Source organism: Mesoplodon bidens, assembly GCF_964165515.1.
Source record: "Mesoplodon bidens genome assembly, chromosome: 4".
NCBI classification, from domain to species: Eukaryota; Metazoa; Chordata; class Mammalia; order Artiodactyla; family Ziphiidae; genus Mesoplodon; species Mesoplodon bidens.
Genome location: NC_138160.1, coordinates 143,338,178 through 143,366,167, shown reverse-complemented (window position 1 = coordinate 143,366,167; position 27,990 = coordinate 143,338,178). Strand labels below are relative to the sequence as shown.

At 58.1% G+C, this 27,990-nt stretch overlaps 1 protein-coding gene across 3 annotated transcripts in view; it reads left to right on the top strand.

The window, feature by feature from the left end:
- ADGRL1 (adhesion G protein-coupled receptor L1) overlaps nucleotides 1–27,990 on the top strand; it is a 47,341-nt gene that overhangs the window by 9,168 nt on the left and 10,183 nt on the right. For 2 of the 3 annotated variants that reach the window (XM_081232802.1, XM_081232801.1), the window contains exons 2-11: nucleotides 7,786–7,949; nucleotides 11,808–12,021; nucleotides 15,981–16,090; nucleotides 23,604–24,404; nucleotides 25,257–25,571; nucleotides 26,337–26,440; nucleotides 26,726–26,911; nucleotides 27,243–27,281; nucleotides 27,444–27,627; nucleotides 27,810–27,932. In XM_081232802.1, the coding sequence (XP_081088928.1) occupies nucleotides 7,880–7,949; nucleotides 11,808–12,021; nucleotides 15,981–16,090; nucleotides 23,604–24,404; nucleotides 25,257–25,571; nucleotides 26,337–26,440; nucleotides 26,726–26,911; nucleotides 27,243–27,281; nucleotides 27,444–27,627; nucleotides 27,810–27,932 (2,146 nt within the window). In that variant the 5' untranslated portion in view covers nucleotides 7,786–7,879. Of the gene's footprint in view, nucleotides 1–7,785; nucleotides 7,950–11,807; nucleotides 12,022–15,980; nucleotides 16,091–22,583; nucleotides 23,037–23,603; nucleotides 24,405–25,256; nucleotides 25,572–26,336; nucleotides 26,441–26,725; nucleotides 26,912–27,242; nucleotides 27,282–27,443; nucleotides 27,628–27,809; nucleotides 27,933–27,990 lie in introns of those variants that run through there. The other variant, XM_081232803.1, reaches the window with a different exon arrangement.

Genomic DNA, 27,990 nt, shown 5'->3' with positions numbered 1-27,990 from the left:
TGCTCACAGGCGCCCTCTGGTGGCTCTATGTGGAACAGACTGGGCAGCAAGGGTGGAGAGCTGGGAGAGACAGGGGAGGAGGCGACACGGCTGGACCAGGGAGGGGACCAAGGAGTCAGGAGAAAGTGAGCAGATTCTGAAGAAGGAGATGAAAGGAGCTGCTGTAGGGATGAGAGGAGAAGAGGGGTCTGTATGGTTCTTGAGCGCCTGGGAGGACTGGGCTGCCCTCTGCTGAGATACGGGTAGATGAGGGGGTGGAGCTGAGGGTTTGGTGGGGACCCTGCCCTCCCTGAGCCCACAGCCCACTTCCTGAAGGAGGTTATGTGCAGACACTCTCTGGGCACTTGCTCCGCCTCTGTGAGGGAAGTCTGTTAGTCCCAGAGTAGGGATAGGGAAATGGGCTCAGAGAGGCCAAGAGCCTGGCCCAAGATCACACAGCAGATTGACACCCAGGAGTCAAGTCCTTGGACCTATCCCAGGGCCTGCTAGTTACCCACTCCGCCATGCCCGAGGGTTTCCTGGAGGAGGTGGGCCTGTGGAGCTGGGCTCTCGGGCTGCTGGGTTTGGGGAAGACTCAAGGCTGCTGGGGACGGAGCAAGAGGCAGGAAGCTTGTGTTGAGGGGCCCGGAACCCCGCTGTTGGTGCGCGCGCCGCCCCCCCCCCGCGCCCCCGCATTCAGACTCCCACCCACTCAAGCACTGCGCGTTGCCATGGCAACCTCACTCGAGGGCAAGGCAAGCTAGCAGCGCCTCCCGTCCTCCAGCAGCTTGTTCTCCTCCTCTCACCCACCCTCCCCTGCCCCATCCCAGGGCACCTGAGGACAGAGCCTGGGCCGTGTCACCCAGCCCTGGGACCCCTCGGCACCCGCCCCTTGACTTGAAACTGATGTGGGGCTCAGGCAAACCCGGAGGCAGGTGTGGGACCAGTGGGCGGTCCACGTGGCCTGGGGGTCCGACACACCTGGGGCTCAGAGGCCCTGTTTCCCATGGGTTAAATTGGGGTCACTCACGCCCTCTGAGGCTCGAGGTGGGGACAGACACAGGTGGGGGCTCACCTGACCCCTGTGTGCATGTCCACTTGTGAGGATGCTTACACAGATGCAGTGGGGGCCTAGAGGAGGGAGCTTTCGAGGGCCCCCAGTTCTCCCCAGCTCCCCGTGCTCAGCCTGGGGTTCAAAGACCCCTTGCCAGTCAGGTGCCCCGGGATCTCACTTTCCTCTTGTGTAAAATGTGGGTATACACCCCCCACCCCCTTACTAAGTTCTTCTGAGGATTAAAGGAGATACAGGCATGCAGTGCTCAGAATGGGGCACAGAGGTGTCAGCCACTGCCCCTGGCATCGTGGGTGGTTCTGGCAAACTGGAGATCCCAGCTGGGTCCCCACACCTTGTAGTTGAAAGGCTCCCCTGAAGTTGTGTGGTTCAGGGCCCTGCCCCCGTCTCTGCCTCAACTCCCCCACCATGTGCCCTGACACCCTGTGCGAGTTTGCTAGCGCTGTTGTGACAACATACCCCAGACTGGGCTCTGACAACAGAAATTTATTATCTCCCAGTTCTAGAGGCCCAGAGTCCAAGATCAAACTGTCAGCAGGGTTGGTTCCTTCCTCTCCCCTGGCTTTTGGTGGTTTGCCAGCAATCCCTGGCTTGTAGACGCATCACCCCAATCTCTGCCTCTGTCTTCACGTGACGTTCTCCTTGGTGGGGGGTGGGGGGTGTCTGTGTCCAAATATCTCCTTTTTATAAGGACACCAGTCTGATTGAATTAGGGTCCACCCTAATGACCTCATTCATTTGAACTTGACTACCTCTTTATCTCCAAAGAAGATCCCATTCTGAGGTGCTGGGGGATAGGATGCCAGTGTATCTTTTTAGGGGGGGAACACAGTTCCATTCATCCCAAGGCCTCAGGGGTAGTCAGGCCTGGGCCTCCCAGGTGGTTCCCACCTATCCACGTCTGACCTCACTGCCTCGCTTAGGTGAGCACCAGGCAGCAGGCAAAACTCCCCAGGGCCGAGTGGGCATGCAGTCAGGCCAGGACGAGAGGGAACAGAAGCTGCAGTGCCTAGTTCCCCCTGCTGCAGCCCCGAGGTGTGGACAGTTCTGGGGATGCCTGGGGCTTCCTGGAGGAGCTGCTCTAGGGAAGGGGCTTCAGGGAGCAGCAGGCAGCCCATGGGGAACACTTTCTGTGCCCCTGAGGCAATGGTGCCCAGCCTGTGTGGGCCAGGCTTGGGTCCCAGGTCACAGGGCAGATGCCCCGTCCAGCTGCCCCCACCACCATCCTTGTGTTCATCTGGTCAATATTTGTTTGAGGACCTACTGCACGTCTAGGCACCAAGGGACGGCCTCGGGAGCTTCCATTCTCCGGGGGCTACAAAGGAAATCCATGAGCGGACAAGTCAAATCACACAGCAGTGACGTGATTGGTGGAGATGGTGATGACAGTTTGGCCCAGGACACTCTGTACTCACTCTGCACCAGGCATGGCCCTGTGTGTTTCACGGGTATGAATTCATCTTGTCGTGCAGCTACCCTATGAGGTAGCCCCATTTTACCGAGAGGAAGATGGAGACGTGGGAGGTTATGGGATAGTGGGGACGGGACAGACGGGCACTGAACGCAAGGTGCTATGGTGTGGGGTGGCGGAGGCCCACCCACATCTCTGAGGAGGGGACATGAGCTGAGATCGAAGGGACACAGGCCAAGACTGCATGGTGGGAAGCAGTGTGGCTGGAGCAGCGGGAAAGGGGCAAGAGCCAGGTGTGCGTGACCTCGTGGGATGTGGAGTGGGAACCTTGGCAGGGATTTAAGCAGGGGAACAGTGTGTCGAGATTTTTTTTTTTTTTTTTTTGCCGTGCCGAGCGGCTCGTGGGATCTTAGTTCCTCGAACCCGGGCCCTCAGCGGTGAAAGCACTGAGTCCTAACCACTGGACCACCAGGGCATTCCCAACGTCTTTAAAAAGTCCCTCTGTGGAAACAACCTAAGTGTCCATCAATGATGAATGGATAGGGAATTGCCTGGCGGGCCAGGTTAGGACTGCTTGCTTTCACTGCCGAGGGCATGGGTTCAATCCCTGGTCAGGAAACTAAGATCCCGCAAGCTGCCCGGCACGGCCAAAACAAAAACCAAAAACTTTGACATCTACACACTACTACATATAAAATAGATAACTAATAAGGACCGTGTATAGCACAGGGAACTCTACCCAATACTCTGTAATGGCCCATATGGGAAAAGAATCTAAAAAAGAGTGGATACAGGTATAAATGATTCACTTTGCTGTACACCTGAAATTAACACAACATTGTAAATCAACTATACTCCAATAAAAAATTTTTAGGACTTCCCTGGTGGTGCAGTGGTTAAGAATCCACCTGCCAATGCAGGGGACACGGGTCCGATCCCTGGTCCAGGAAGTTCCCACATGGCCGTGGAGCAACTAAGCCTGTGCACCACAGCTACTGAAGCCCATGGCACCTGGAGCCCATGCTCTATAACAAGAGAAGCCACCGCAGTGAGAAGCACGTGCACTGGAACTAGAGAAAGCCTGTGTGCAGCAACGAAGACCCAACGCAGCCCCCCCCAATTTTTTTTTTAATTTTTTTTTTTAAATGATGAATGGGTAAACAAAATGTGGTCCGGCTGTACAGTGGAATATTACTCGGCCAGAAAGAGGAATAACTAACACAGGCTACAACACAAGTGAACCTCAAAAACATTTTGCTGAGTGAAAGAAGTCACACACAAAAGGCCACAGATTGTATTGGGATTAGCCAAAAAGTCCATTCGGATTTTTCCATAACTTCTTATGGAAAAACCCAACCGAACTTTTTGGCCAACACGATATGACTCCATGCATATGAGATGCCCAGAACAGGCAAATGCGTAGAGACAGAAAGCAGATGAGTGGTTGCCAGGGCCTGAGGGGAGAGGGAGTTCTTGATTAACAGGTACCAAGTTTCCGTTTGGGGTGATACAAACGTTTTGGAAATAGATCGCAGTGGTTGTGGCACAGCATTGAGAATGCAGTTAATGTCACTGAATTCTATACTTAAAAATGGTTAAATGACAAGTTTTATGTAGTGGCGGGTGAGGGGAGGCGGGGGGAGCCTGGGCTGTGGGAATGAGAGGGGCTGGAGGGCTGCTGGGAAGAGGTCGGGGCCGTTTGGTAGAGATGGTGATGCCCAGGTCTGCAGGGGGGCTGCCGAGGATGGACAGGTGGACGCTGGGGTGTTCTGGAGATGCAGACCCAGGACTTACTCCTGAACTGGCTGTGGGGGTGAGGGAAAGAGGAGCCCAAGATTTTGACTCCTAGGGTTTTGGCCCAAGGACCTGGGAGGACGGTGGGGGGGACCAGGCACTGGACTGGGGGACTGTGTCCAGTGTGGTCAGACTCCAGATGCCTTGGAGACCCAGATGGAGGTGTAGACATGAGGAGAGAAGCAGGGCTGGGACTCAGATGTGGCAGTCGTCACGGTACAGATGGTGTCGAAAGCCATGAGGCTGGTTGGATCCCTGAGGCGGGGTGTGGATGGGCAAGAGGCCTGGGGTCCTGGGGTCCCGGGGCGCAGCCCGGGAGGAGGGGAGGAGCCGCCTGCTTCAGATGGCCACGCCCCGTGCCCTGACTCTCGCCGCGCTGTAACAGCGCCCTCTGATGGGTCCCTGGCCGGTCTACTGTGTATGCAGACTGTTGTCCTTACCAGAACCCTGCAGATTCGAGGTGTCGAGGGAACGGGGGGCATGAGTGGCGAGGACCCGCTCAGGGTCACGGGGCATGAAATGGCAGGGTCGGGCTCCAGACCCACATTGGCCGGCTGCCCCCAGAGCCTGGCATCCAGCAGCCTCTCTAGCATTAACCAGACGCTAACCAGTTTAACTCCCTAAGGGAGAGTCAGGGAGGGGAGCATCCATCAGCCTAGGGTCAGTCCCCCCCCCCCACCCCGCATCTGACCATGGCTGGAAGATGGGGTGCAGGAGAAATGAAGCGGTGAAGAATGCCCCCCGCCACCATGTAAAATTGTAAAGTGCTATGAAATGAACCAAAGCCCATCAAAGGCCGTATCTGGACAGGGTTGCAGGATAAGGGACAGTTGTGGGCTGAGGAAGTAGAGGGGGGAGTTTCCTGAAGGCTGGGCGCTGGGGAGGGTGCAGAGAGCTGCTGCGGGTCAGGGGCGGGGAACAGGGCTGCAAGGCTGCCCTGTGAAACTACCTTCCCATTTCCCATGAGACGAGACAGGCCTGGAGGGAGGGATGTCCTGTCCCATGAGCAAGCTGCCCTAATCTTTCTTGAGAACCCGTGCTGAGTCCCTGCCCTCAAGTTGCCCATGGTCCTAGTGGGGAAGGTAATTTATACAAGAATGTAATTTCAGGTGCCATGAATTTAAAATGGGGGCTAAGGAATTCCCTGGCGGTCCAGTGGTTAGGAGTCCGTGCTTCCATTGCAGGGGGTAAGGATTCGATCCCTGGTTGGGGAACTAAGATCCTGCATGCGACGTAGCCAAAAAACAAACAAACAAAAATGGAGCTGAAGGATGGCAAACGAGGGGGCGGGAGTGGTTAGGGTGGTCAGGGTAGGTCACTCTTCTGGGGTGACCTTGAGGTTGAGCCCTGAATGGTGAAAAGCTCCAGCAGGCGTGTGGGGATGCTGGGAGAGCATTCCAGGCAGAGGAGCAGCCCAGGCAAGGGCTCGGGCTGGAAGGAAGCTGGAGCTTCTAGGAACGGGAAGTGGGTAGGCTAGAGAGCATGGTGTTGCTGGGTCACCAGTGGCCTCTAGGCCCTGATGAGGAACAGAGACCCCAGGGGAGGGCAGAGTGGGAGGTTAATCCTCGGATTTACATCATTAAATGGTCCCTTAGCACTGAGTGGAGGGCATGCGTGGAGGCAGGGAGGCTGGGAGGAGGAGGAGGCCAGGACAAGCATCCAGATGCAGCAGGATGGTGGCTTGGTCCTGGTGGTGGCGCTGAGGGCCAGAAGTGGGCAGGTTGGTGAGATACTTGGGAGGCAGAGCCCGTGGGACTTGCTGATGGAGTTTATGAAGGGGAGGGGAGGGGAGGAGTCAGGAATCGAGGAGGATTCCTAGGTTTGGGTTCTGAGATTCATTCAACAGACATTCATTGCTGTGTGTCAGGCCTGTTCTAGAAGCAGGAGCAAAACAAAGCAATTCAATGATCCCTGTCCGTGCAGGGGCCCTTCCATAAAAGGGAGAAATAGTTGAACTAAGGCCCAAAGCAGGTGAGGGAGCAGAGGAAGAGGCCATGTGAATAAATGGTGGACAGAAGATACATGCAGAGGAAGTGACAAGTGCAAAGGCCCTGGGGCAGGACCTGGTGTGGTTGAGGAATAGCAGGAGTGGCTGGAGCAGAGGTGGGGACAGGGAGTTACCTGGACTGGCAGATAGGCTTTCATTTTGGGGGTGGGGGGAAACAGTAGTCGGGGTTCTTTTGAGAGATTCCAATCTGGAAATAAGGGATTTGGAAAGTATTGTCTGGTCGGTGGTGTCGAGACCATAGGACAGGCTGGGGTGACGGTGGGAGAGGACAGACCAGGGGTTTGCACACTGGAGGGCCGGTTAAAACACAGGTGCTGGGGAATTCCTTGTCGGTCCAGCGGTTAAGACTCTGTACTTCCACTTCAGGGGGCACGGGTTCGATCCCTGTTCGGGGAACTAAGATCCTGCATGCCGCGCCGGCACGGCCGAAAAACAAACAAACAAACAAAAAAGCATGGGGTGCTGACCCTCCTCAGAGAATGTGCATTTCTAGCAAGTTCCTGGCCAGGCTGGTGCCCCTGGGCTGGGGCCATATTGGAGAACCGGGGTGTAGATAAACCAAAGGACTAAAAGTAAAGATCTGGGTGTCCAGTCTCGAGAGGATCCAGGGGATACGGAGGCAGTGAGATGAGGAGAGGCCATGAGGGAGAAGAAGTGGGTCAGAACCCGGCCCTGTGCCCTCAGAGCCGCTGTGCCTGAGGATGGGCAGATGGGGTGGGGTTGGGGAGAATTGCAGGGGTCGCCACACAACTTCCACCCCTCCTTCACCCTCCCTGGCCCCTCAGGAGCTGCACTCACCCCTGACCCTGCCTGCTTGTCTCCAGCTTACCCTGAGGGTTCCCCCTGAGAGGAAAGAGGGGACTCAGTCATCCCTGGCTCCTGATCTGTGGCGCCAGCCAGCTGGATTCTAATTAGCTACCAGAGCCAGAGAAACGGGAAGCAGGGGATCAGGGGTGGGGACCTGGATTCCTGCCCAAGACCCAGAGGCTGCAAGCTGGGGCCTAGACGCCTGGGTCCCCCACCCTGGACGCTGTGCTGGGTGAGAAAGCTGGGGCGGGGGAGACAGACAGGCAGAGTCTTGATTTCGGGTCGGGGAAGAGGCTTCCAGAGGGCTCTCCTCCGTGATGGAGGGTCTGAGGCCTGCCTGGGTACAGGTGGGCCATTCATAGCTGTGACAGTCTGAAGCGTTGCCCCAGCCACCCGGGGGGGGGCTGTCAGACCCCAGGAGGTGCTTCCAGGAGGTCCAAGATGCCCAGATGGGTGGGTCCACCTGTTGGGGTGGGAGTGGAGGGTGCAGTGTAAGCCAGAGGCCTTGGAGGGGGTCAGCCTCTGGCCCAAGCGTGCAGCTTCTGTCAGATACGGCTGACTCGAGCAGGTTACATCGCCCAGCCCCTCTTGGGGCTGCAGGATGGAAGCCCTCAGCCAGCAGCAGGAGGAGAGGGGACCGGCCCAAACACCCCTCCTACTAGGCCCGCTGGGGGTCGGCCGCTGCCCCCACCTCACTCTTCCTGTCCTCCCCAGACTGGTGGGCCAGGCCGTGGTACCCACCTGGTGATGCGGGGCGAGGCCGCCTGCACAGGCCACTGAGAGCCCCGAACGCACCCCAGCCGCCACCATGGCCCGCCTGGCCGCCGTGCTCTGGAGTCTCTGCATCACTGCCGTCCTGGTCACCTCGGCCACCCAAGGTAGGTGCTGCTGGGGCTGGGGAGGGGCCGTGCCTCCAAAAGCCTGCTAGGAGGGCGGATAAAACAGTGGAATACCTCCCGACCGCTCATTACAGTACCCGCTTCAGACCACTCAGAACCAGACCAGAGGAAGACTTGGTGATTATGCCCCCTAGCACCACCAAGGGGTCCCTGGATCAGCCCCTCACCTCCCAACCCAGAGCACCAGGGTCCATCCCACCAGGGGTCCTAGAGCCTGGGATTTGGGATGTGGCCTCCCGGGACCGGGACAGGCCTTCCTGGTGAGCCAATGCTCTTCTGTCTTGTGTGTGTCTCTCTCAGTGTGATTACATCTCCGAGGCTCTCACTGGGAAGAAGGTTTAATTAAAGCATGCCCGCTGACGTTTATTTAAAAACAACTAATTACCCGGCTCAGCCCTATGCCGTTCCCGGGATCCTGCACACACCACAATTAGTGCCCCGAGCCTGCCTGCCCACCCTCACCGATTACTCAATTACAATCCCCATGGTGGGCCCAGGCAGGGGCAAGGGCAGGACGGGAAGAGAGGCAGCCAGAGGAGGCCCGCTAGCCTCGCCCTCGCCCTGGGTATGCCTCCTGCCTGCCCCTCCCAGCCCTGTCTGGAGGGCACTCATGGTGGACCCTGCTCCCCAGTGCTCCCTCATACAGCCCCATTCTCCAGGGAGCCACAGAGGTGAAGGGGGCATTGTTCAGCCGTGCCACAGGGCCTTGGCACTGCTCCAGCCAGCCGGCACCCTCCCCTCTCCCAGCACCCATGTTCTCTACCTATCCAGGTCCTGCCCCACAGCACCAGCTGGCCTGGGAGGGGCTGCTTCCACCCCCAGACCCATCCAAGCCAGCCCTCCACCCCCGGCCTCCTTCCCGGGCCCAGGAAGGGCTTAAATTAGCTGCGGAAGCAGATGATGCTAAAGGAACGCACGTAAAACTTTCCCGCGAGTGGGACTCAACTCACCCCAAAAAACTGCGAGGGCCTAGCTGTCAACCCTGTTGGGCTCCCAGGTGGCATTGGAGGCACTAGATTTTGAAAAATGGGCCCATTTGGCTCTGCTGCCATCATGCACTGGTGCCTTCTCTTCATCTACAAGTGACAGTCCCCACATTGGAGCCCAGGGCCACTCTGTGCATCCCCACTTCCCTCTGACACCCTGCAAGGCTTGGCTGGGACCAGTGTCCAAGAAGGTGGCTGCCCCAGCAGGCATGGACAGTACTGAGCCCACTCTGTCCAACAGAGACTAGCTGCCTTAATCATCTTAATGATAATAGTAATTAGTGGCTTGCCATCTCACTATGTACCATGTGCACTGCAACCCTCTGCATGGATATGTGAGATAGGTATTATCAGCTCCTTAGGGAAAGAAACGGGAGCACAGTGGTGGTCAGTGACTGGACGAGGCCAGCAGCCAGGGAGTGGCCAAGCCAAATTTAAACCCCAGCCAGGGGCTTCCCTGGTGGCGCAGTGGTTAAGAATCCACCTGCCAATGCAGGGGACAACGGGTTCGAGCCCTGGTCTGGGAAGATCCCACATGCCGCGGAGCAACTAAGCCCGTGCACCACAACTACTGAGCCTGCGCTCTAGAGCCAGCGTGCCACAACTACTGAGCCCGTGTGCCACAGCTACTGAAGCCCACGTGCCTAGAGCCCGTGCTCCGCAACAAGAGAAGCCACCACAACGAGAAGCCTGCACACCACAACGAAGAGTAGCCCCCACTCACCGCAACTAGAGAAATCCCATGCACAGCAATGAAGACCCAACACAGCCAAAAATAAATAAATAAATAAATCTATACAAATAAATAAACAAATAAACAAACCCTGGCCATCTGGCTCCTGAGTCCCAGCTCTCAGTCTCCGAATGGCATGGGAGGGAGACTGACGTGTGACAATGCAACCCCTCTGAGAGCAGGGCATGCCCATGGCAAGTTCTTTCATTGTCACGGCAACCCTGGGAGGTTTCCTAGGTGAAAGCAAGGAAGCCCCTCCCTGTGACGTCCTCACCGAGCACAGCACCTCCTTCAAGAACATTTTCTAGCACAGAATCCTCCCAGTACAGCCCTGGGCTGTGGTGGCCCATTTTACAGATCCAGAAACTGAGGCCTGGTGAGGCTCCAGCAGTGGCTGTCCAAACTATAGTATACATCAGAATCACTGGTGGGTGTATCCATTCAAAGGCTCCTGGTTTCATCCCCGAGATTCTGATTCAGCAGGCCTAGGTCGGGGGGCCCAGATTCTACATTCTGAACATGATGTGGATGCTGCTGATTCTTGGGACACACCAGGAGAAGCCCTGGTCCAAAGGACACACCTGGCCTGTCAGCTGGGAAGTGGCAAAGCCAGACTCTGTGGTTTCTTCCAGAACATGAGCGCATTCCCTCTCGCACCGTCTCTGGACCTTGCATGGGGTGATGTGAAGTTAGGGAAGTGCACCACACCACCCTTACCTCTGACACTAACTGCGAGTTTGGGGGTCCCACAGACCACCCTCAGCTTTGATGATTTGCCTGAAGGATTCACAGAATTCAGAAACACCATTATACTCGTGGTTATAGTTTATTACAGTGAACAGATACAGATTAAAATCAGCCAAGAGGTGGGCTTCCCTGGTGGCACAGTGGTTGAGAGTCCGCCTGCCGATGCAGGGGGCACGGGTTCATGCCCTGGTCTAGGAGGATCCCACGTGCCGCAGAGCGGCTGGGCCCGTGAGCAACGGCCGCTGAGCCTGCGCATCCGGAGCCTGTGCTCTGCAACGGGAGAGGCCACAACAGTGAGAGGCCCGTGTACCGCACACAAAAAAAAATCAGCCAAGAGAAGCGATGCATGGAGCAGCATCCAGGAAAGTTCCATGCACGGGGGTTCTGGTGGCCCACTCCCAGTGCAGTCACGGGCAGCAGGAACTCTCCTGGCAATGATAAGTGACAACACGCATGTTGTATAGCCAACCCAGGAAGCTCCCCTGAGCCTTGGTGTCCAGAGTCTTTACTGGGGCTCAGTCACGTAGACATGGCTGACCTCAGCCTCCAGCCCCTCCAGAGGTCAGCTGATACCACATGACCCAAAGTGCCTACCTGAAACCACATTGTTAGTGTACTAGTTTGCTAGGGCTGCTGTGACAAAATACCACAGACTGGGAGACTTAAGCAATAGAAATGTATTCCCTCCCAGTTCTAGAGGCTAGACGTCCAAGATCAAGGTGTCAGCAGGGTTGGTTCCTTCTGAAGGCCACAAGGGAAGGATCTGTTCCAGGCCCCTCTCCTTGGTTTGTAGATGGCCATCTTCTCCCTGTATCTCCACATCGTCTTCACTCTGTGTGTGCCTCTAGGTCCAAATTTCCTCTTTTTATAAGGACACCGTTCATATTGGATTAGGACCCAATAGGGCCCTATTAATGGCCCACCTTAATGACCTCATTTTAATCTGATTACCTCTGTAAAGAAGCTATTTCCAAATTCAACCACATTCTCAGGTACTGAGGGTTAGGGCTTGATTTCAGCATTTGAATTTGGGGAGGGGGAAGACCCAGTTCAACCCATAACAGTTAGCACAGGCTGCCTGGCATGGCTCAAGGCCCCCAGGTAAACAAAGACACTCTACTCAAGCAGGACACTTCAAGGGCTTAGAGGGCACCGCCCAGGAGCCAAGGCAAAGGCCAGACTCTCCTTGGGCCAGGTTAATGGCCTTACTACACAGGTGGGCACACCGAGAAGCCCATTTTATAGATGAATAAACGGAAGTTCATACAGTCCACATCCCAATACAGTCTAGCTGGAGGTGGCGCCTCTTCGGCGGGGGTTTTCCCTCCCTTCCTGGGCCCGGGTGTGACTCCCTCCCCCTCCTCCCTGCAGGCCTGAGCCGGGCCGGGCTCCCGTTTGGGCTGATGCGCCGTGAGCTGGCATGTGAAGGCTACCCCATCGAGCTGCGGTGCCCGGGCAGCGACGTCATCATGGTGGAGAACGCCAACTATGGGCGCACAGATGACAAGATTTGCGACGCTGACCCTTTCCAGATGGAGAATGTGCAGTGCTATCTGCCAGACGCCTTCAAGATCATGTCCCAGAGGTGAGGGGCCCCACCCTGCGGGGCTCCTGGGAGATGGGGCGGCAGCAGTCCCGGGGGTCAGTAAGGTGCCTGTCCTCCGTGCGCCCCCTGGCCAGCACATCCCGTTCACCTTCAGTCTTCCTTTGATGCATTCGACCCCTGTTTCCTGAGCAATTACTAGGGGCCGGGTCCCATGCAAACAGCAAATAAGACCCAGCCCATCCCCTGCCAGCCTGTCACCTCCCCAACCTGTACCCTCTGCCACAAGCCCGTTGCCTCCAGAAGCTCATCCCAAGATCAGTGGGGGCTTGGAGGGTAAAAGCCATGGCAGGACAGAGTGAGGTGTCATGGGAACTGACAGACAGCCCAGAGGTCTGGTCGGGCTTCCCTGAGGAGGTGAGAGTTGAACACAGATGGCAGAAACGTACGTGCTTGCGAGTGTCTGAGAGAACGTGTGTGAGTGAGGGAGTGTGCAGACTGTTTATGTCTGTAAGTGTGTGAGTGTGGGGTGCATGTGTGCAAAGCTGCAGGAGGCTCTTTCACACTCACACCCGCACCACCTAGAGCTGGTCAGCTCTTCCTTCAAATTATACCCTGGGGCTTCCCTGGTGGCGCGGTGGTTGAGAGTCCGCCTGCCAATGCAGGGGACACGGGTTCGTGCCCCGGTCCGGGAAGATCCCACATGCCGTGGAGCGGCTGGGCCCGTGAGCCATGGCCGCTGGGCCTGCATGTCCGGAGCCTGTGCTCCGCAATGGGAGAGGCCACAGCAGTGAGAGGCCTGCGTACGGCAAATAAATAAATAAATTAATTAAATAAAAATTATACCCTGATGTGACCGCCACTTCCACCACCAAGCCCCCCAGGACTACTACAGTATCTTCTGCCCCCCTCTCCTTGCCTGCTATAGTCTGTTCCCCCCCCCCCATAGCAGCCAGAGGGTGCTTGTGAGCACCTGACTCAGGTCCTGCCCCTCCTCAGATCACAGCTCTCCTTGGCTCCAACCTCACTCAGAGCAAAAGCCTAAGTCCTCCCCTGAGGCCCCCAAAGCCCTGCACATTCTGCCCTGTCCTCTCCCGGCCCTCACCTCCTCCACACTCCTCCTCACTCGCTGGGCTTCAGTTACCTGGCCCACTCCTTACACCCATCAGGCATCTTCCACTAAGGGCTCCCTCAGGGCCTTTGCACTGGCTGTTCCCCCTGCCTGGAATGCTGCTCCCCAACACCCGCATGGCCCCTCCCTCTCCTTGCTCAGGGATTTTTTCTTTTTTTACCTAACTAACCTCTCAGCGAAGCCTGCCTGACCACCCTCTAAAATCACAGCAACCCGGCCCCCACCCCTGCCACTTCCCAGCCCCTTCCCTGTGTTCTCTCTCTCCTAGTCCTGACTTCCATCCACAGTCCCACTGGCTATTTTGCCTCTTTATCGTGTCTTTTTTATGTCTTCCCTCACTAGGCTGTCAGCCCCACAGGGAAAGGGAGTTTTGTCTGTCACCACTGTGTCCACAGCCAGATACACCACAGGCGCTCACTGAATTTTTGCCAAATGCCTGAGAGAATGCAGGGTTCACTCCAGGATCCTGAGCATAAAACTAGAAAAGGGAAGGAGGCCTGGGGCCAGCTCTACAGCTCCTTGGGGATTCTAGAGTATGTCACTGGGTGGGGTCACTGAAAGCCTCCCGAGAGTTTTGGGCAGGGGACAGGCGTGATCAGGTGGGTGGGCCAGGCCAGAACCCCTTCATCCCCTCCCTCCCACTGTTTCTCTCTCAAACATCCATTCCGGGAATTCTCTGGCAGTCGGGTGGTTAGGACTCTGTTCTCTCACTGCTGAGGGTCTGGGTTCAATCCCTGGTCGGGAAACGAAGATCCCACAAGCTGCACAGAGCGGCAAAAGAAAAAAAAAGAAAAAGGGAAAAAATCAAACATCCATTCGCCTCCAGCAATCTTGTCCCTCTTCCCCGCTTCCCGTCTCCCGACACCCCTGCATGGACAGTCCCAGTCCAGCCTCTCTTTCCTCCTACCTCCTGCCTCCAAATTCTCCCTGCCCACTTCACTCAGCACCGGCCTCAGGGTCCGTGATGTTCTCTGCCATGTGCCCAAGTACCTAGCACAGCGACTGACCCAGTTCTGACGCTCGTGGGGTCTCAGTCCTAGAGGGGGGACACTGAGCAGGGTGGTCACTGGGGCTGAGGGATTGTGATGAGGCCACTGCTCCACTGTCTTCACACCTGGAGGCTCTTTATATTAGTTAGGGTCCAGCTCCACTACTCTGACGGAGACACCCCAGAATAAATACAGTGACCTGAACAAGATCAGAATTGGAAAGGCCCTCAGCACCCGCTTCTCTCTGTCTCAGCACTGCAACCCACCCCACCGCCCCAGTCCTCCCCTCACCCCCACTCCCACCTCCTGGGCCAGAACTCAGTCACGGGCACTTCCAGCTGCACGGGAGGCTGGGACATGCGGTCTCCAGCTGGAAGGCCAGCGTTTTTGTGTTTTTCTTTTTGTTTTCATCCTTAATGGAGGTGAAATCCACATAAGATAAAATTCCCATTTTAAAGTGAACAATTCAGTGGCATTAATTACATTCACAATATTGTGCAACCTCTGCCCCTGTCTAGTTCCAGAACATTTTCATCACCTCAAAAGGAAACTCTGTCGCCCTTAGCAGTCACTCCCCATTCCCTGCCCTCCCCCGAGTTCCTGGCAACCACTAATCTACTTTCTGTCTCTGAATTTGCCTGTTTTGGACATTTCATATAAATAGAACCGTGAAACACGTGGCTTGTGTGGCTGGCTTCTTTCACTGAACGTGATGTTTTCAAGGCTCGTCCACATTGTAGTGTGTATTAGAGCTTCCTTTTTATGGCTGAATAATATTCTACTGTATGGATGTACCATGTTTTGTTTATCCACTCATTTGTCGGTGGGTTGTCTCCACCTTTTGGTGATTGTGTAAATGATGCTGCTATGAACATTCGTATACAAGAATTTGTACAGGAATACACCTGCAGTGTTAGAGCAAATGAAAGCACTTTGGGGAATATAACTAGTTCTTTGGGTCATAGGTAACTAAGTCTCTGTTTGACCTTATGAGGTCAGTGTTATATTTTTAAAGAAGGGGGTTGAGGTGGGTGGGTATAAGCAGATCCTCATTAGTTAAGCACTCATTGGTTAAGGGCAGGATTGAAGGGAAGACACAGGAGCCGCCTCTGCCCTGTCAGGAAGCCCCCCCCAAACCACTTTAACACACCCACAGTCAAGTCACTGTCCTGCCCAGCCAAGACTTGGCCTGCTCCAGGGAAACGGAGACCTTGACCGTGGGAACAGACAGCAAGAAACATCTTTTGTTGTCATTAAGTAGCCCTCCTGTTACATGGTAGCCAGCCTCCCGAGAAGTTGACAGGGACTCAGGGGTGTTCCCCATGGGGAACCAAGGATGGCTTCAGCGTGAGGTGAAGACTCTGCCCCTGTCCTGACTGCAGAGCCTCACAGCAGCACTGTCCAAAGGGTAGGACATGTCAAGAATGGTCTGAGGTGGACACAGGCAAACACTGTGAGCATTTCATTAATAGCGTCTTTGCAAAGACACTACCTTGTGTGTATGGCTTCACATCTTACTCTTCTGTGAACAAAGGAGGGGCTTTATGGTCAATATAGGAAAAAAAAAAAACAAGGATATAATGGCACTGGTGACACTCAGGATGAAAGTGATGAAGCGTGGCTGGGGAAGCAGTTTATGGGGCCACCCCTCTGGCCCAGCCCTGAGCTTCATGCTGTGCCAGGGCTTAAAAATAGAAGAATCCTATCTGGTAGGAGAGAGCAGGCAGGAAACAGAAAACAATGCCCACACAAGGTCCCTGGCATGGTCTCCACAATTCCTTCCCAATCTGGGGGTGTCCATTCCTCTCCTGATCCTGGCCCCACCCGCCCCCCGCAGTTCCAGGCCTGTCTTTTGCCAGCTCCCTGTCTCTCCTCTACAGGTGTAACAACCGCACCCAGTGCGTGGTGGTCGCTGGCTCCGACGCCTTTCCCGACCCCTGTCCCGGGACCTACAAGTACCTGGAGGTGCAGTACGACTGTGTCCCCTACAGTGAGTCATCTTGTTCCTCATGCGGACACGGGCCCTTCCCCCTTCCAGAAGCGAGTGAGGAGGAGACACCTTGAGCACGCACACACACACACACACACACACACACACACACACACACACACGCGGCCAAGTCGGGGCCAGGCACACGGGGGACAGCTGGGCCTGCTCCCTCCCTCATACATTCTCTTCACCCAGACACCCTTGTCCACGCTGGTGCCTGCCCCATCCACACCCCCACGCTCACAGACTGTCCCCATCCACTGGGGACAGTTACCCTGGCCTGCTCACCCTGCTTCTTCGCATGCCCTTGGCTTATTTATACACTCCAAGGCCACACCCACGTACTCCACTTGGCACACTTATATTCTCCTCTCCTCTCCCTGGACCTTGACCTTGCTGCCCTCTAATTCCTCTGCCTCCCTCCTCTTCTCTCACCCCTTCCCTTTGTGACCCCCTCTTACACACCTGCTCTTCCCTCTCACTCACCCCCCTTTCTCTGAGTTCCCTTTCCTTTCTCTTGTCCCCCTCACCCCTCACGTGCCCCCAGTCCTGCCCCTTCCCAGTCCTGGAAGCTGGACTCTGTACTCATACAGAGGCAGGTCACCCTCTGAGGCCTGGTGGCAGATCAGGGGTGAAGGGCTAGGGGCATCTTCCACAGATTCCTAACTCTTGGTCTGTTTGCCCGTTACCACAGTAGTACTTCCTGTCTGCAAAGGAAGTGCCACCATGTTGGAGTGAGGGTGGCACCAGGAAGCCTGATCTGGGGAGCCAGGGGCCTGCCATTCTTGCACCTGGCCAAGGGGAGCAAACAATGACAGGGTCTCTCCTCCTCAGCACCCCACCCTTAACGTGGCCCTTCTTTCCAGCCCTTACTCTTCCCTCCCTTTCCCCCATCGTCCATCCCCTCCCCTCCACTCCACCCCCAGCTTCATGTAGGCAACCTGGAGGTAGGGCCTCCGGGCAGAGGGGGGAGGAGGCAGGGCCACCAGGGTGTGTGAGTGAGGGGGGTAGGGGCGGGGGAGCAGGAGGCCCTGTGACTCTCCCTCCTCTCCCCTCCCACCCCAGCCTTCCCCTCCTCCCCCCAACCTTTGATTTCTCCTCGCAGGTGACTGCAGACGTGCTGGGGGAGACGGGACAGCTTATGTGCTTCCATAACCTTCTTCTTTTACTCCTCACCCTTTCCTTTCAGCGACCAAGGCCTCCAGCCACTGCCTGAGAGGGACGCCCATCTGATCCTTGAAGCCTCCCCACAGCACTGGGGACACTGCCCACCGCCATGGCTGGGGCAGCAGGGAAAGGGGGCAGGAGTTGGGGAGCGTAGCACAGTGGGGAAATCAGGCTGGGTTCGAGGCTTGGCCCCGGCCCTTGGGTTTTCCGGCTCTGAAACTTGAGCCAATGACTTAATTTCTTTGGGCCTCTGCAGAAGGAGGCGAAAGTCCAGGAGATCATGTGTGCAAAGCGCCTAAGCCAGGGCTGGCCACAGAGGCTGCTCCTGGTGACAGAGTGCTGGATGTAAACTCCTCCAGGGTAGAGGCCTCATCTTCACCCCCCAGCGCCCAGGCCGAAGCCTGGTTCAGGATGTGCTCAGTAATGGTTTGGGTGCCCTTTCGATCCAATTGAACCTATACCTTCCTCTTTAATGGTGGGAGGGGAATCAAACACCCTCCCTGAGGTGTTGCCCGGAGTACAGAGAACGTGGGTAAAAGCTCCTTGTGCACCCTCAGCCATAGGTGTGAAGGAAACGGTGCCTGCTTTTTTTTTTTTTTTTTTTTTGCTGTACGTGGGCCTCTCACTGTTGTGGCCTCTCCCATTGCAGAGCACAGGCTCCGGATGCATAGGCTCAGCGGCCATGGCTCACGGGCCCAGCCGCTCCACGGCATGTGGGATCTTCCCAAACCGGGGCACGAACCCGTGTCCCCTGCATCGGCAGGCAGACTCTCAACCACTGTGCCACCAGGGAAGCCCCCCCCCGGTGCCTGCTTTTGATAGCCATGTGGCCTCAGCCGTGTTGCTTCACTTCACTGATCCTCTTTCCCCCTTTATAGACAGGGTTCTCGAAAGGCTGCCCGAGAGGTGCTTAGCACGGTTCCTGGCACATAGTGAGCGCTGGGCACGTGGTAGTTGTCGCTTTTCTCGTGACTCCTCATCATGATTTTTACCAATTATTATAATTGCTATTGGTAATCAAAAACAAAACTAACAACAGATGAGAAACCCAATTTCTCCTGAGGCAGGTAAGATAAAGGGCAGGGAAAAAAAAAAGAAAAAATCCCCTGATCCAAGTGGCATCCAAAGCAAGTGGATACCATGCAGGTAAAGGAGCAGGAAAAAAGTTAGAGGGTGTGGGGAGGGGAGGGGCTTAGAGACCTCCTGGAGCCAAACCTCCAAGTGTGGGTGGGAAGGCATGACCCTCAGAGATCAGGAGGGCTCAGGGGATGGGCAGCCCCCAGTCTGATGGGAGAGAGCTAGCCTGAGCCCTGGGAGAGGCAGGGGCACACACACATACACGCACTCGTAGTCACAGACATGAAGGATGTGTCTTGGGGGGCGGAGCTAACTCCCAGTCCCAGAAGAAGAGGGCTGGTGTTACAAGAGTGATGGAAGCCATGCCGCAGAACAGGGAAGCCGGGCACTCACTTATCCCCCAAGGTTTCTCTGAGCACCTCCTGCGTACCAGGCCCTGGATGAGGCGCTGGGAAGGGAGCCAAACGCTACTCCTCCAGAGAGGTGGCAGGAGAGCGAGGCCCTGGCCAGAGGTTCCTAAGGGGTCAGGGACACAGAGCCTGGAGGGGGAGCGGCCTGGGCAGACATCTTGCCCTGGGCTTCAGAGGCTGGGGTGACCCCAGTGCTGGTCAGGGGTGGGTGCAGGGGCTACCGTGGGAAGGGAGCAGTGGGTGTGCGGGGCTCCCTGCCACACACACATACCGGACAGGCCCGACTAACACTGGATTTGCCTTGCAGCTGAGCACAGTCTAACCATGCCCCCTTCCTCCCCCAGGTGCCGCCCGCCCATCCCAACAGCGGGCTGGGGAGCTCCCGGCTCCTGGGCCCCCAGGGGGGAGCTGGGCAGAGAAACTGAGCCTCGGGCTTGCCCCGGGGGAGTGTGGGAGCGTGTCTGTGCCCCACCTGCTGTGCTGCCCCATCTGTGATGTCCCCCCACCCCAGCCTCTTCCCTCTCTGCCTCTGTCTCCCCCACCGGGCTCTTTGAGGCCCAGGGGGCTCTGCCTGTCTGCCTCTCCGTCATTCTGTGTCTCATGCTGCCACCCTCTCTCTGTGTTGGCTTGTTTGGGGTTCTGAGGATTTGGGGAAACTCAGCTGGACTCTTGCAAGGCCAGCACAGAAGGGGAAGGAGTCCAGTGTGTTCTCTCTCGTGGGGCTACCAGGCCCCAGGAGGCACTGAACCCCCTCCCCTGGGCCCCTGGTTCTAGCAGGAGGGCAACAGGCCGGGCTGAAGGGGATCTAAGTGGTTCCTTCACCACCCCCCACCATCCCTGCCTGGTGCCCCCCTAAGCGGAGCCGCCTCCCAGCTGGGGCTCCCCTCCCCAGTCCCCACTGCACTGAGGGTGCCCCTTCCCATCTGAGGGCTCTGTCCCCCTGCCTGCCTGTGCACCCCCCTTCCCCCCCCACCCCTCGTCTCTCTTGGTCTCTGTCCTCTCATGTGTCTCCCCTCCCTGTGACTGTCTCCCTGACACCCTCCCTGAAGGAAAGGACTTGGGGGCGGGGGCTGATGCTACCTTCGGGGTTGGGGAACCAGGAGTGAGGAAAGAAAGGAAAAGGGGGCGTGTTGCCAGAAAAGAAACGAAAGCAATTTAATCTTTTTTTTTCTCTTTTTTTCTTGCACATTTTTTTTTTCAATTTGTTTTCTCTCTCTCTTCCGATGCTTAAAGTAGAAGTGGAGCAGAAAGGTAAACGCACTGTTACCAATGCTAACCCCTAACTCAGACTTTGTTTTACCTGTACCATACTTATGTGACCCACCCTCCTCTCCGGCCCCTTCTTCTCCCCCCACCCCAAACTTGGTCCAGTCGCTATTCCCCACCCCGGTGTCCCCCTGGTGGGGCAAGCCCTGGTGCAGCCGGGTGCCTCCACCCTCCAGACACCTGAGGAAGCTCCTCTCTGAGCCCGGGCAGGATCTTCCGTCTCTCTCTCTGCCCTCTCTCTCTCTCTCTCTCTCTCTCTCTCTCTCTCTCTCTCTCTCTCTCTCTCTCTCCCCCTCTCCCCCCAAGCCTCCCCCACCCCCGGCCCACCTTCCTAGTCCCTGGCCCTTGCGGGGCCGGCGGGGGGACCTGGCCTTCTCTCATACTTCTTTTGCCTCCTTCAGGAGAAGTGTGTAAGCATCCAGGGCGGGTGGGGAGGGAGGGACCCCCTTCCCTGGCTCCCGACCAGGGGTGGAGGGCACCGGGTGAGCCATCTCTCTCCTCTCTTCCTCCTGCCCCCGCTTTTGTAACATGTGTCGGGGTTCAGGGGAGGCAGGGTGGAGGGGACACCTTTGTTTTCCTTTTGGGGAGCAGATTTCTCCTCTCTCTTTCTCTCTCTCTCTCTCTGGCTCCTGGCGGCTTAAGTTCCTTCTGGTTTGGCGTTTCCAAGGCCCAGAGCTGTTTTGGAGCATGGAGTACCAGTTTCCCCCAGTCCCAGCCCCTGTCCTCCACCAGCGGGGGGCCCAGCCCTGGGGAGGGGTATAAGCTGTCCCCAGCCCGGGGAGGGCAGCCTGCCAAATCGGGACGAGGGGGTGGGGGCGGGCCTCAAGGTTGGGGGAGTGAGGGGCGGGGGAGCATTTTATCTGGTTCTGAAATACTTGCGAAGCTGCAGTCAGGGTTTCTTCTGGGCTGTTGTGGTTAGAGGACCAGGGAGAGGGGGGCAGGGGAGGCACAGGCTGGGTCTGGGGACTTCCACGAGCACCATAATTTCTTGCGGGTGAAACCTTCAGCGGGGGGTGGGCAGAGCTCCATGGTGGGCAGAGCTGTCCGTTAGTGGAGTCTGGCAGGGCTGCCGCTGCAGGCCTGGGCTCTGGGGGATGGTCACTTCCTCCCCTGAAAGTTTTGGGAAATTTGAAGTTCTGAGGCAGGCAGCAGGGGGCACGGATGGAAGGCATGACCTTTCAGGATCACTTTTGCCTTGAAATTACGGTGGTCGGTGGAGCATCCCCTTTGAGGGAGGTGGGGTGGTGTCCCTCCGAGCTGCTCCCCTCCCCCTTGTCCCTTCCCCCATCTCACAGAGGCCTGGGCAACTAGCCCACCGCCCTGCCCCTCACTGCACCCCTCCACTCTCTCCCTCTCTTTCTCCTGGAGTCTCTCTCTCCCACCCAGCACCAGACACTCTTCTTGCAGGCCCGGTGGTGGTTTGGATACGGCAGCCTGGGATCTTTTCTCTTCAAAGGGCGGGTGGGAGGAGGCTGGAGGGCAGAGGAGGTACTGGGAGCTTGGTGCTGGGGAGGGGTCCTTGCTGGCAAAGGCCCCAGGCAGACCCTCATCTTCTCCCCCTTCCCCAGGGTAACCTCTAACCACGTTTTCCTCCGCCCTGCCCTGCCAGCCAGGCCAGGCTCTGAGACCTCCCACTGCCCCCCCCAACACACACACACAAACACACATCCGCTCAGTCGTCACAAAGCTGGCAGGGGACCTAGCTTGGGGAGAGGGGAGACCCAGGCACAGGGGAAAAGGGCAGAGGCCAGTGTACTGGACAGAAGGTGCAGGCCAACCCCTCAGGGCATTGGGGACAGGGAGATGGTGGAGCCCCAAGCTCCCCTCCCCCTCCTAAAACAGGGCATGCTCCTGGCTGCTTTGTGCCTGGAGACCCTTGGGTCAAAATGTCACCCTGCTGCTGTGAAGGGAGGGCTGGATATCCGCACCCACCCATCTGAGCCTCCTGAAGAATGAGGCTGGAAGTGGGGGAATGAGAAGCGTCCAAGCCCCTCTAACCACTGGGGCCAAGCCCCCACCCCCCAAGCCGGCACCAAGTCCCAGCCCTCCCTGTCCCCTCGGGGCCAGCTGCTTTGGTGACAGTCCAAGCAGGAGCAGAGAATTCACTACAAACTCTCACCCTGGCCTGTCCGTGGGTTCTGCTAGCAGGGAGGTGGGAGGGAGGCCCCCAGCCATTCTGGATGGAGGGACATCACCTCTATAGGAGGAGGAGGGGAGCCTGGCCACACTGTGAAAGTCCAGACGCCCCACCGGGTCAGTAAGGGGAGGCTAGGAGTAGGCGGCGCTGGGACGTGACTGGGCAAGGGTGGGCAGGCTATTGGTGGCCAACGAGATGCAGTTGAGGTTTTCCTCCTTTTCAGGGAATGGGGGGGTGGGGCGGGGCCCCCCACCTTTCTGACATCAGCGCTGCCTTGGTCCCTCCTCCCGAGCCGGGGATGGTTGCAGGTAAATCGGGGTCAGGGCAGGGGAGGTCGGGGGGGGCCTGCTGGGGGCGGGCTGGGTCTTTATCCTAGCACCTGGTTCCCTCCCTTGCCCCTTCTGAGCTGGACCTGGGACTGCCCCCCCAAGGGACCCTCAGTCGGGCCTGGGCCTTGGAGTGAATTCTCTGCTCACCCCCCTCTCTCCTCGCCAGCACTAACCCTTTCTTCCCAGGTGCTCTCCAGTGTGCCTCCCTTGGAGCCAGGACCTCGCCGAGCCCCACCACCACCACCTTGTCTCTCTTCCCTCCACACAGCTCTCCTCCCCCCCACCCAACTCTCCCGGGAGTCCTCTCCCTCCCCAAGTTCTCCCCCTCACCCCTGTGCACCAGTGTCAGTGTCTGCTGCTGAATAAACCCCATGAGAGACCCTGCCGGCTGGGGGCAGGGCTGGGCACCCTCAGGAGGGGCTGGACTTTTCCGAATACCCTTCCTCGGCTACTGATTTCATGGGTACTGGGGGTGGGGGCTGCCACAGGCTGCATCAGGAACCTCGGGTGCCTCTCCCACCCTGGAATAGAAGTGCGCTCCTGACACCCACCCACAGTGGGTACGGAAACATCACTCTACCTTGCAGTTTTTGCAGGAGGAAGAAAATGGAGTTTTAAAAAAAAAATCTGTGTCCTGGTGTGGTTGGTGAAGGATGGGACCCTTGACCCTAGCTCTTCCATAGGGGGCGCAGATGATGGCGAAGGGGCAGGGCCCTGAGTCCCTGGAACCTCAAAGCCACCAGTGGCTGCAGTGAGGAAATCTTTCCACTCCTGCTTAAGACACACGAGATCTTCTCTGGGATGCCTCTTGCCAAACCCCTTATCCCCAGCCTGTGGGGTCTCTAGCAGCCAGGGAAGGAAAGAGGGGCACTACCTCCCACCACTAACCCTGCTCTTAATGGCCTCCAGGGTTGACATCTCCAGGGAGAGGGGCAGCTGGGCGGGGCAGGGGTCCCAGCCCGGAAACCCCCTTCCCATCACCAGCCCTACCAAGTAACCGTGACTGCAGCAGCAGGAGGGGACAGCCTGGCATCCCCCTGGCCGCGTGACCAACTTGCCTCTCTCTCTCCCCCTCCCTTGCCCCTGCTCCTCTCCCCATGTCCTCCCCGCCCACCCACCTGGCCCAGTCTTCGTGTGCCCAGGGACTCTGCAGAAGGTGCTGGACCCCACCTCGACACACGAATCGGAGCACCAGTCTGGCGCATGGTGCAAGGACCCACTGCAGGCGGGTGACCGCATCTACGTCATGCCCTGGATCCCCTACCGCACCGACACGCTGACCGAGTACGCCTCATGGGAGGACTACGTGGCGGCGCGCCACACCACCACCTACCGCCTGCCCAACCGTGTGGATGGCACGGGCTTCGTGGTCTACGATGGCGCCGTCTTCTACAACAAGGAGCGCACGCGCAACATCGTCAAGTACGACCTGCGCACGCGCATCAAGAGCGGGGAGACGGTCATCAACACGGCCAATTACCACGATACCTCGCCCTACCGCTGGGGGGGCAAGACCGACATCGACCTGGCCGTGGACGAGAATGGGCTGTGGGTCATCTACGCCACCGAGGGCAACAACGGGCGGCTGGTGGTGAGCCAGCTCAACCCCTACACGCTGCGCTTCGAGGGCACGTGGGAGACCGGCTACGACAAGCGCTCGGCATCCAACGCCTTCATGGTGTGCGGCGTCCTCTACGTGCTGCGTTCCGTGTACGTGGATGACGACAGCGAGGCGGCCGGCAACCGCGTGGACTACGCCTTCAACACCAACGCCAACCGCGAGGAACCCGTCAGCCTGGCCTTCCCCAACCCCTACCAGTTCGTCTCTTCCGTTGACTATAACCCTCGTGACAACCAGCTGTATGTCTGGAACAACTATTTCGTGGTGCGCTATAGCCTGGAGTTCGGGCCACCCGACCCCAGTGCTGGTGAGGACAGCTCAAGTTCGCTCCCAAACGCCCCCTAGGTCCCAGGGTCGGGGGGGGGGGGCGGTGCACTCTGTGACATCTTAGGGGACCTGGAGGTGGGTTCGGGGGAGCCCTGGAGGCAATAGCAGTGTGACATGGCAATGTGACAGAGGCTGTTCTAAGCACCCAATTAACTCCTCTGATCCTCTCAGCCTAGGAGACAGGGCGTATTATTGCCCCGTTTTACAGATGAGGAAACCCAAGCACTGAGTGAGTATGGGATTAGCTTGCTCATTTGAGGATTTGGACCAAGGACTCTGGGCTCTTAACCAAGCTGCACTATGTCTCCTAGAGGCCTGTGCATTTTGAGCCCTGGAATCCCTTCAACCAAAATCTTGGGTGGAAGCCCAGTATCAGTAAAACAGCAAAGCTGAGCTGCTGATGTTGGCCAGGATTGGGGGCCCCTCCAGTCTCATTCTGCCCCCTCAGCTGCCCTAAACCAGCTCTGAGCAGCTCCACAGCTCCAGGGAGTCCCATCTAATCCAAAAGGAGGAGCTGAGGCCCCCAGAGGGAAGGGACGTGGCCAGGTCAGAGAGACCAGAGTAAGAGTAGAATGAGGATGGGAGGTGGCTGTGTACAGCAGCCGCCAGACACCTTCCTGGCCCGTCTTCTGTGGTTGCTCTCTCAGACTTCAAAGTACAAATGAGTGAATTTTTGCCACCTTCCAGTGCTTCAGGTGGTCCCAGGGGTACGAGGGACCTCTGTGGGCAGACGGGCCAGGGGAGCTCTCCCAGACCTAGTGGGGACCAGGATATCTTTCAGTAGGCCTGAAGCAGGGGGGTAACCCCGTCTCATATCCCCTCTCCCTTCCAGGCCCAGCCACTTCGCCACCCCTCAGCACGACCACCACAGCCCGGCCCACACCCCTGACCAGCACAGCCTCGCCTGCGGCCACCACCCCACTCCGCCGGGCGCCCCTCACCACGCACCCCGTGGGTGCCATCAACCAGCTGGGACCTGACCTACCTCCAGCCACTGCCCCCGCCCCCAGCACCCGGCGGCCCCCCGCCCCCAATCTGCACGTGTCCCCGGAACTCTTCTGTGAACCTCGAGAGGTGCGGCGGGTCCAGTGGCCGGCCACCCAGCAGGGCATGCTGGTGGAGAGGCCCTGCCCCAAGGGGACTCGAGGTGAGTGCAGAGCCAAGGTTACCTCCACTGCAGCTGGCTTGGGGAATGGCCACTGCTGGGTCTGGCCAGGGAAGGGACAGGGGACGTGCCCCTAACTCAGCTCAGCATAGATGCACTTACCTGTCCATCTCCCCTGGCAGAGTGTGGGTTTCATGCAGTGGTCACGCCTGATGTCTGCAGCTGTGTCCCCAGAGCCCAGCAGAGCTCCCAGGACACAGCAGCAGCTCAGTTAGTGCCCCACGCCTCGTCCCCCATCCCCTCCTGCAATACTAAGCACCCGCCACATGCAAAGCGCTGGGTGGACCCTGCAGGGAGCCCACGGGAGGTAACTTGAGTCCTGGCTTCAGACTGAAATGGAACAGGCCTAGGAGCAGCTGGTGACAGGACACAGCAGCTGAAGTGCCAGAGAGGGTGGGGCTGGACCGCATGCTTTAGGGATCCCAAGGGGAGGATCAGAAGAGGTTTCGTTGGGGGGGGGGCGCTACCAAGGCGAGCTTTGCTAGAAGGTTCCAACTGTGGTACCCAAAGACGGAAGAGGAGCCAAGAGGGAGGGTTTAGGGGAAGAAGGAGTGGCTTATGTCACCTCAGGGTGACACCTCTCTTGACTGTCCGGCCTGCTTCATGTCTGGTCTTCCATGTTCCCCTCACCTCTCTCCTCACCCACTCGTCCCCCTCTCTCTGTCATCTCCTTTCTCCCTGCTTTGGCCCATCCTTCTCTCCTTCCCTGTGGCTCCCTTCTCTGTTCCTGTGTGTCTGTCCCTACAGGAATTGCCTCCTTCCAGTGTCTACCAGCCCTGGGGCTCTGGAACCCCCGGGGCCCTGACCTCAGCAACTGCACCTCCCCCTGGGTCAACCAGGTGGCCCAGAAGGTACCAGCAGAAGCTGCCCCTCCCAGTCAGGCGCACGTGCTCACACAGCAGGCCCTGGGTGCCCGGGCACAGGGCACAGTGGGGGCAATGGAACAACTGGGGAGACAAGCAGGGGTCCACTCCCTGGCCTGCAGAGGGAGCAGAGATAGATGGGGAGGGAGAAGGCAGACAGGGAGAAGGGGCAGCAGAGAGAGGGATGAGAGGGGCTGAGCAGGCTGGGCGCGTGAAGAGGGAAGCCAAACGGTCCCTGACAGAGCCGGGGCATCCCACTCCCGCCTCACACAGATCAAGAGCGGGGAGAACGCAGCCAACATTGCCAGCGAGCTGGCCCGCCACACCCGGGGCTCCATCTATGCGGGTGATGTGTCCTCCTCTGTGAAGCTGATGGAGCAACTGCTGGACATCCTGGATGCCCAGCTGCAGGCCCTGCGGCCCATCGAGCGCGAGTCAGCCGGCAAGAACTACAACAAGGTAGGGCCTGGTGGCAGGGCCAGCAGGGCAGGGGGCACTGCCCTGGGAACTTAGGAGATAGCCAGCCTGTTACTGTGGAGCTGGGCTGCCACCCACGGTGACGAGAGAAGAAGGAAGGACAGACCCCAGGTCTACTGGGGCTCCCTCCTGAACTTCCCTGGATGGTCCTGGGGGTGTGGGCTCCCTTAGGAATGGCTCTTGCTCATGGCCTAGCCCCAGGTCAGTGGCAGAGGCAGAGGAGCAAGCTCCCTGGGGCCCAGACGTGAGTGTCGGGGTTAGAGGAGTGGGGCTGGGAGACCAGCCCTGAGAGCACCTCCATCTCTTTCCCCAGATGCACAAGCGAGAGAGAACCTGTAAGGACTACATCAAGGTGAGGCTCAAGGGCTCCTGCTGGCCGAGGGGGTGGGGCAGCCCTTGTCGCTCCTGGGCAGGCCCCAGGTGGCGCTGGGAGTTTCGGAGCAGAGGGCGCAGAGCCCAGCCTGGGGAACTCGAGGATGTGGGGGATCACGGAGCTGCCCCCGCACCGCTGCAGGCCGTGGTGGAGACGGTGGACAACCTGCTGCGGCCAGAGGCTCTTGAGTCCTGGAAGGACATGAATGCCACCGAGCAGGTGCACACGGCCACCATGCTCCTGGACGTCCTAGAGGAGGGCGCCTTCCTGCTGGCCGACAATGTCAGGGAGCCTGCCCGCTTCCTGGCCGCCAAGCCGAATGTGGGTGAGTGCTACAATCGTGCTAGGGCAAGTCCGGGTGCAAATCTTGAACAGTGGGGCCCACTCGGCCTGGAGACCATGGGGGATACCCTGGCCCTCGACCTTGGACCTCTTGCCACAGCCCGGGCCTCTGGACTGTGGACAGACCCCCAACCTTGTGTGCCCTGCCGTCCCCTGTCCCCACAGTCCTCGAGGTCACAGTCCTGAACACAGAGGGTCAAGTGCAAGAGCTGGTGTTCCCCCAGGAGTACCCGAGCGAGAACTCGATCCAGCTGTCCGCCAACACCATCAAGCAGAACAGCCGCAACGGTCAGTGTCCGAGCCCCGTGCCGGCACCTCTGCTCCTCTCGTGGAGGACGGCAGTGCT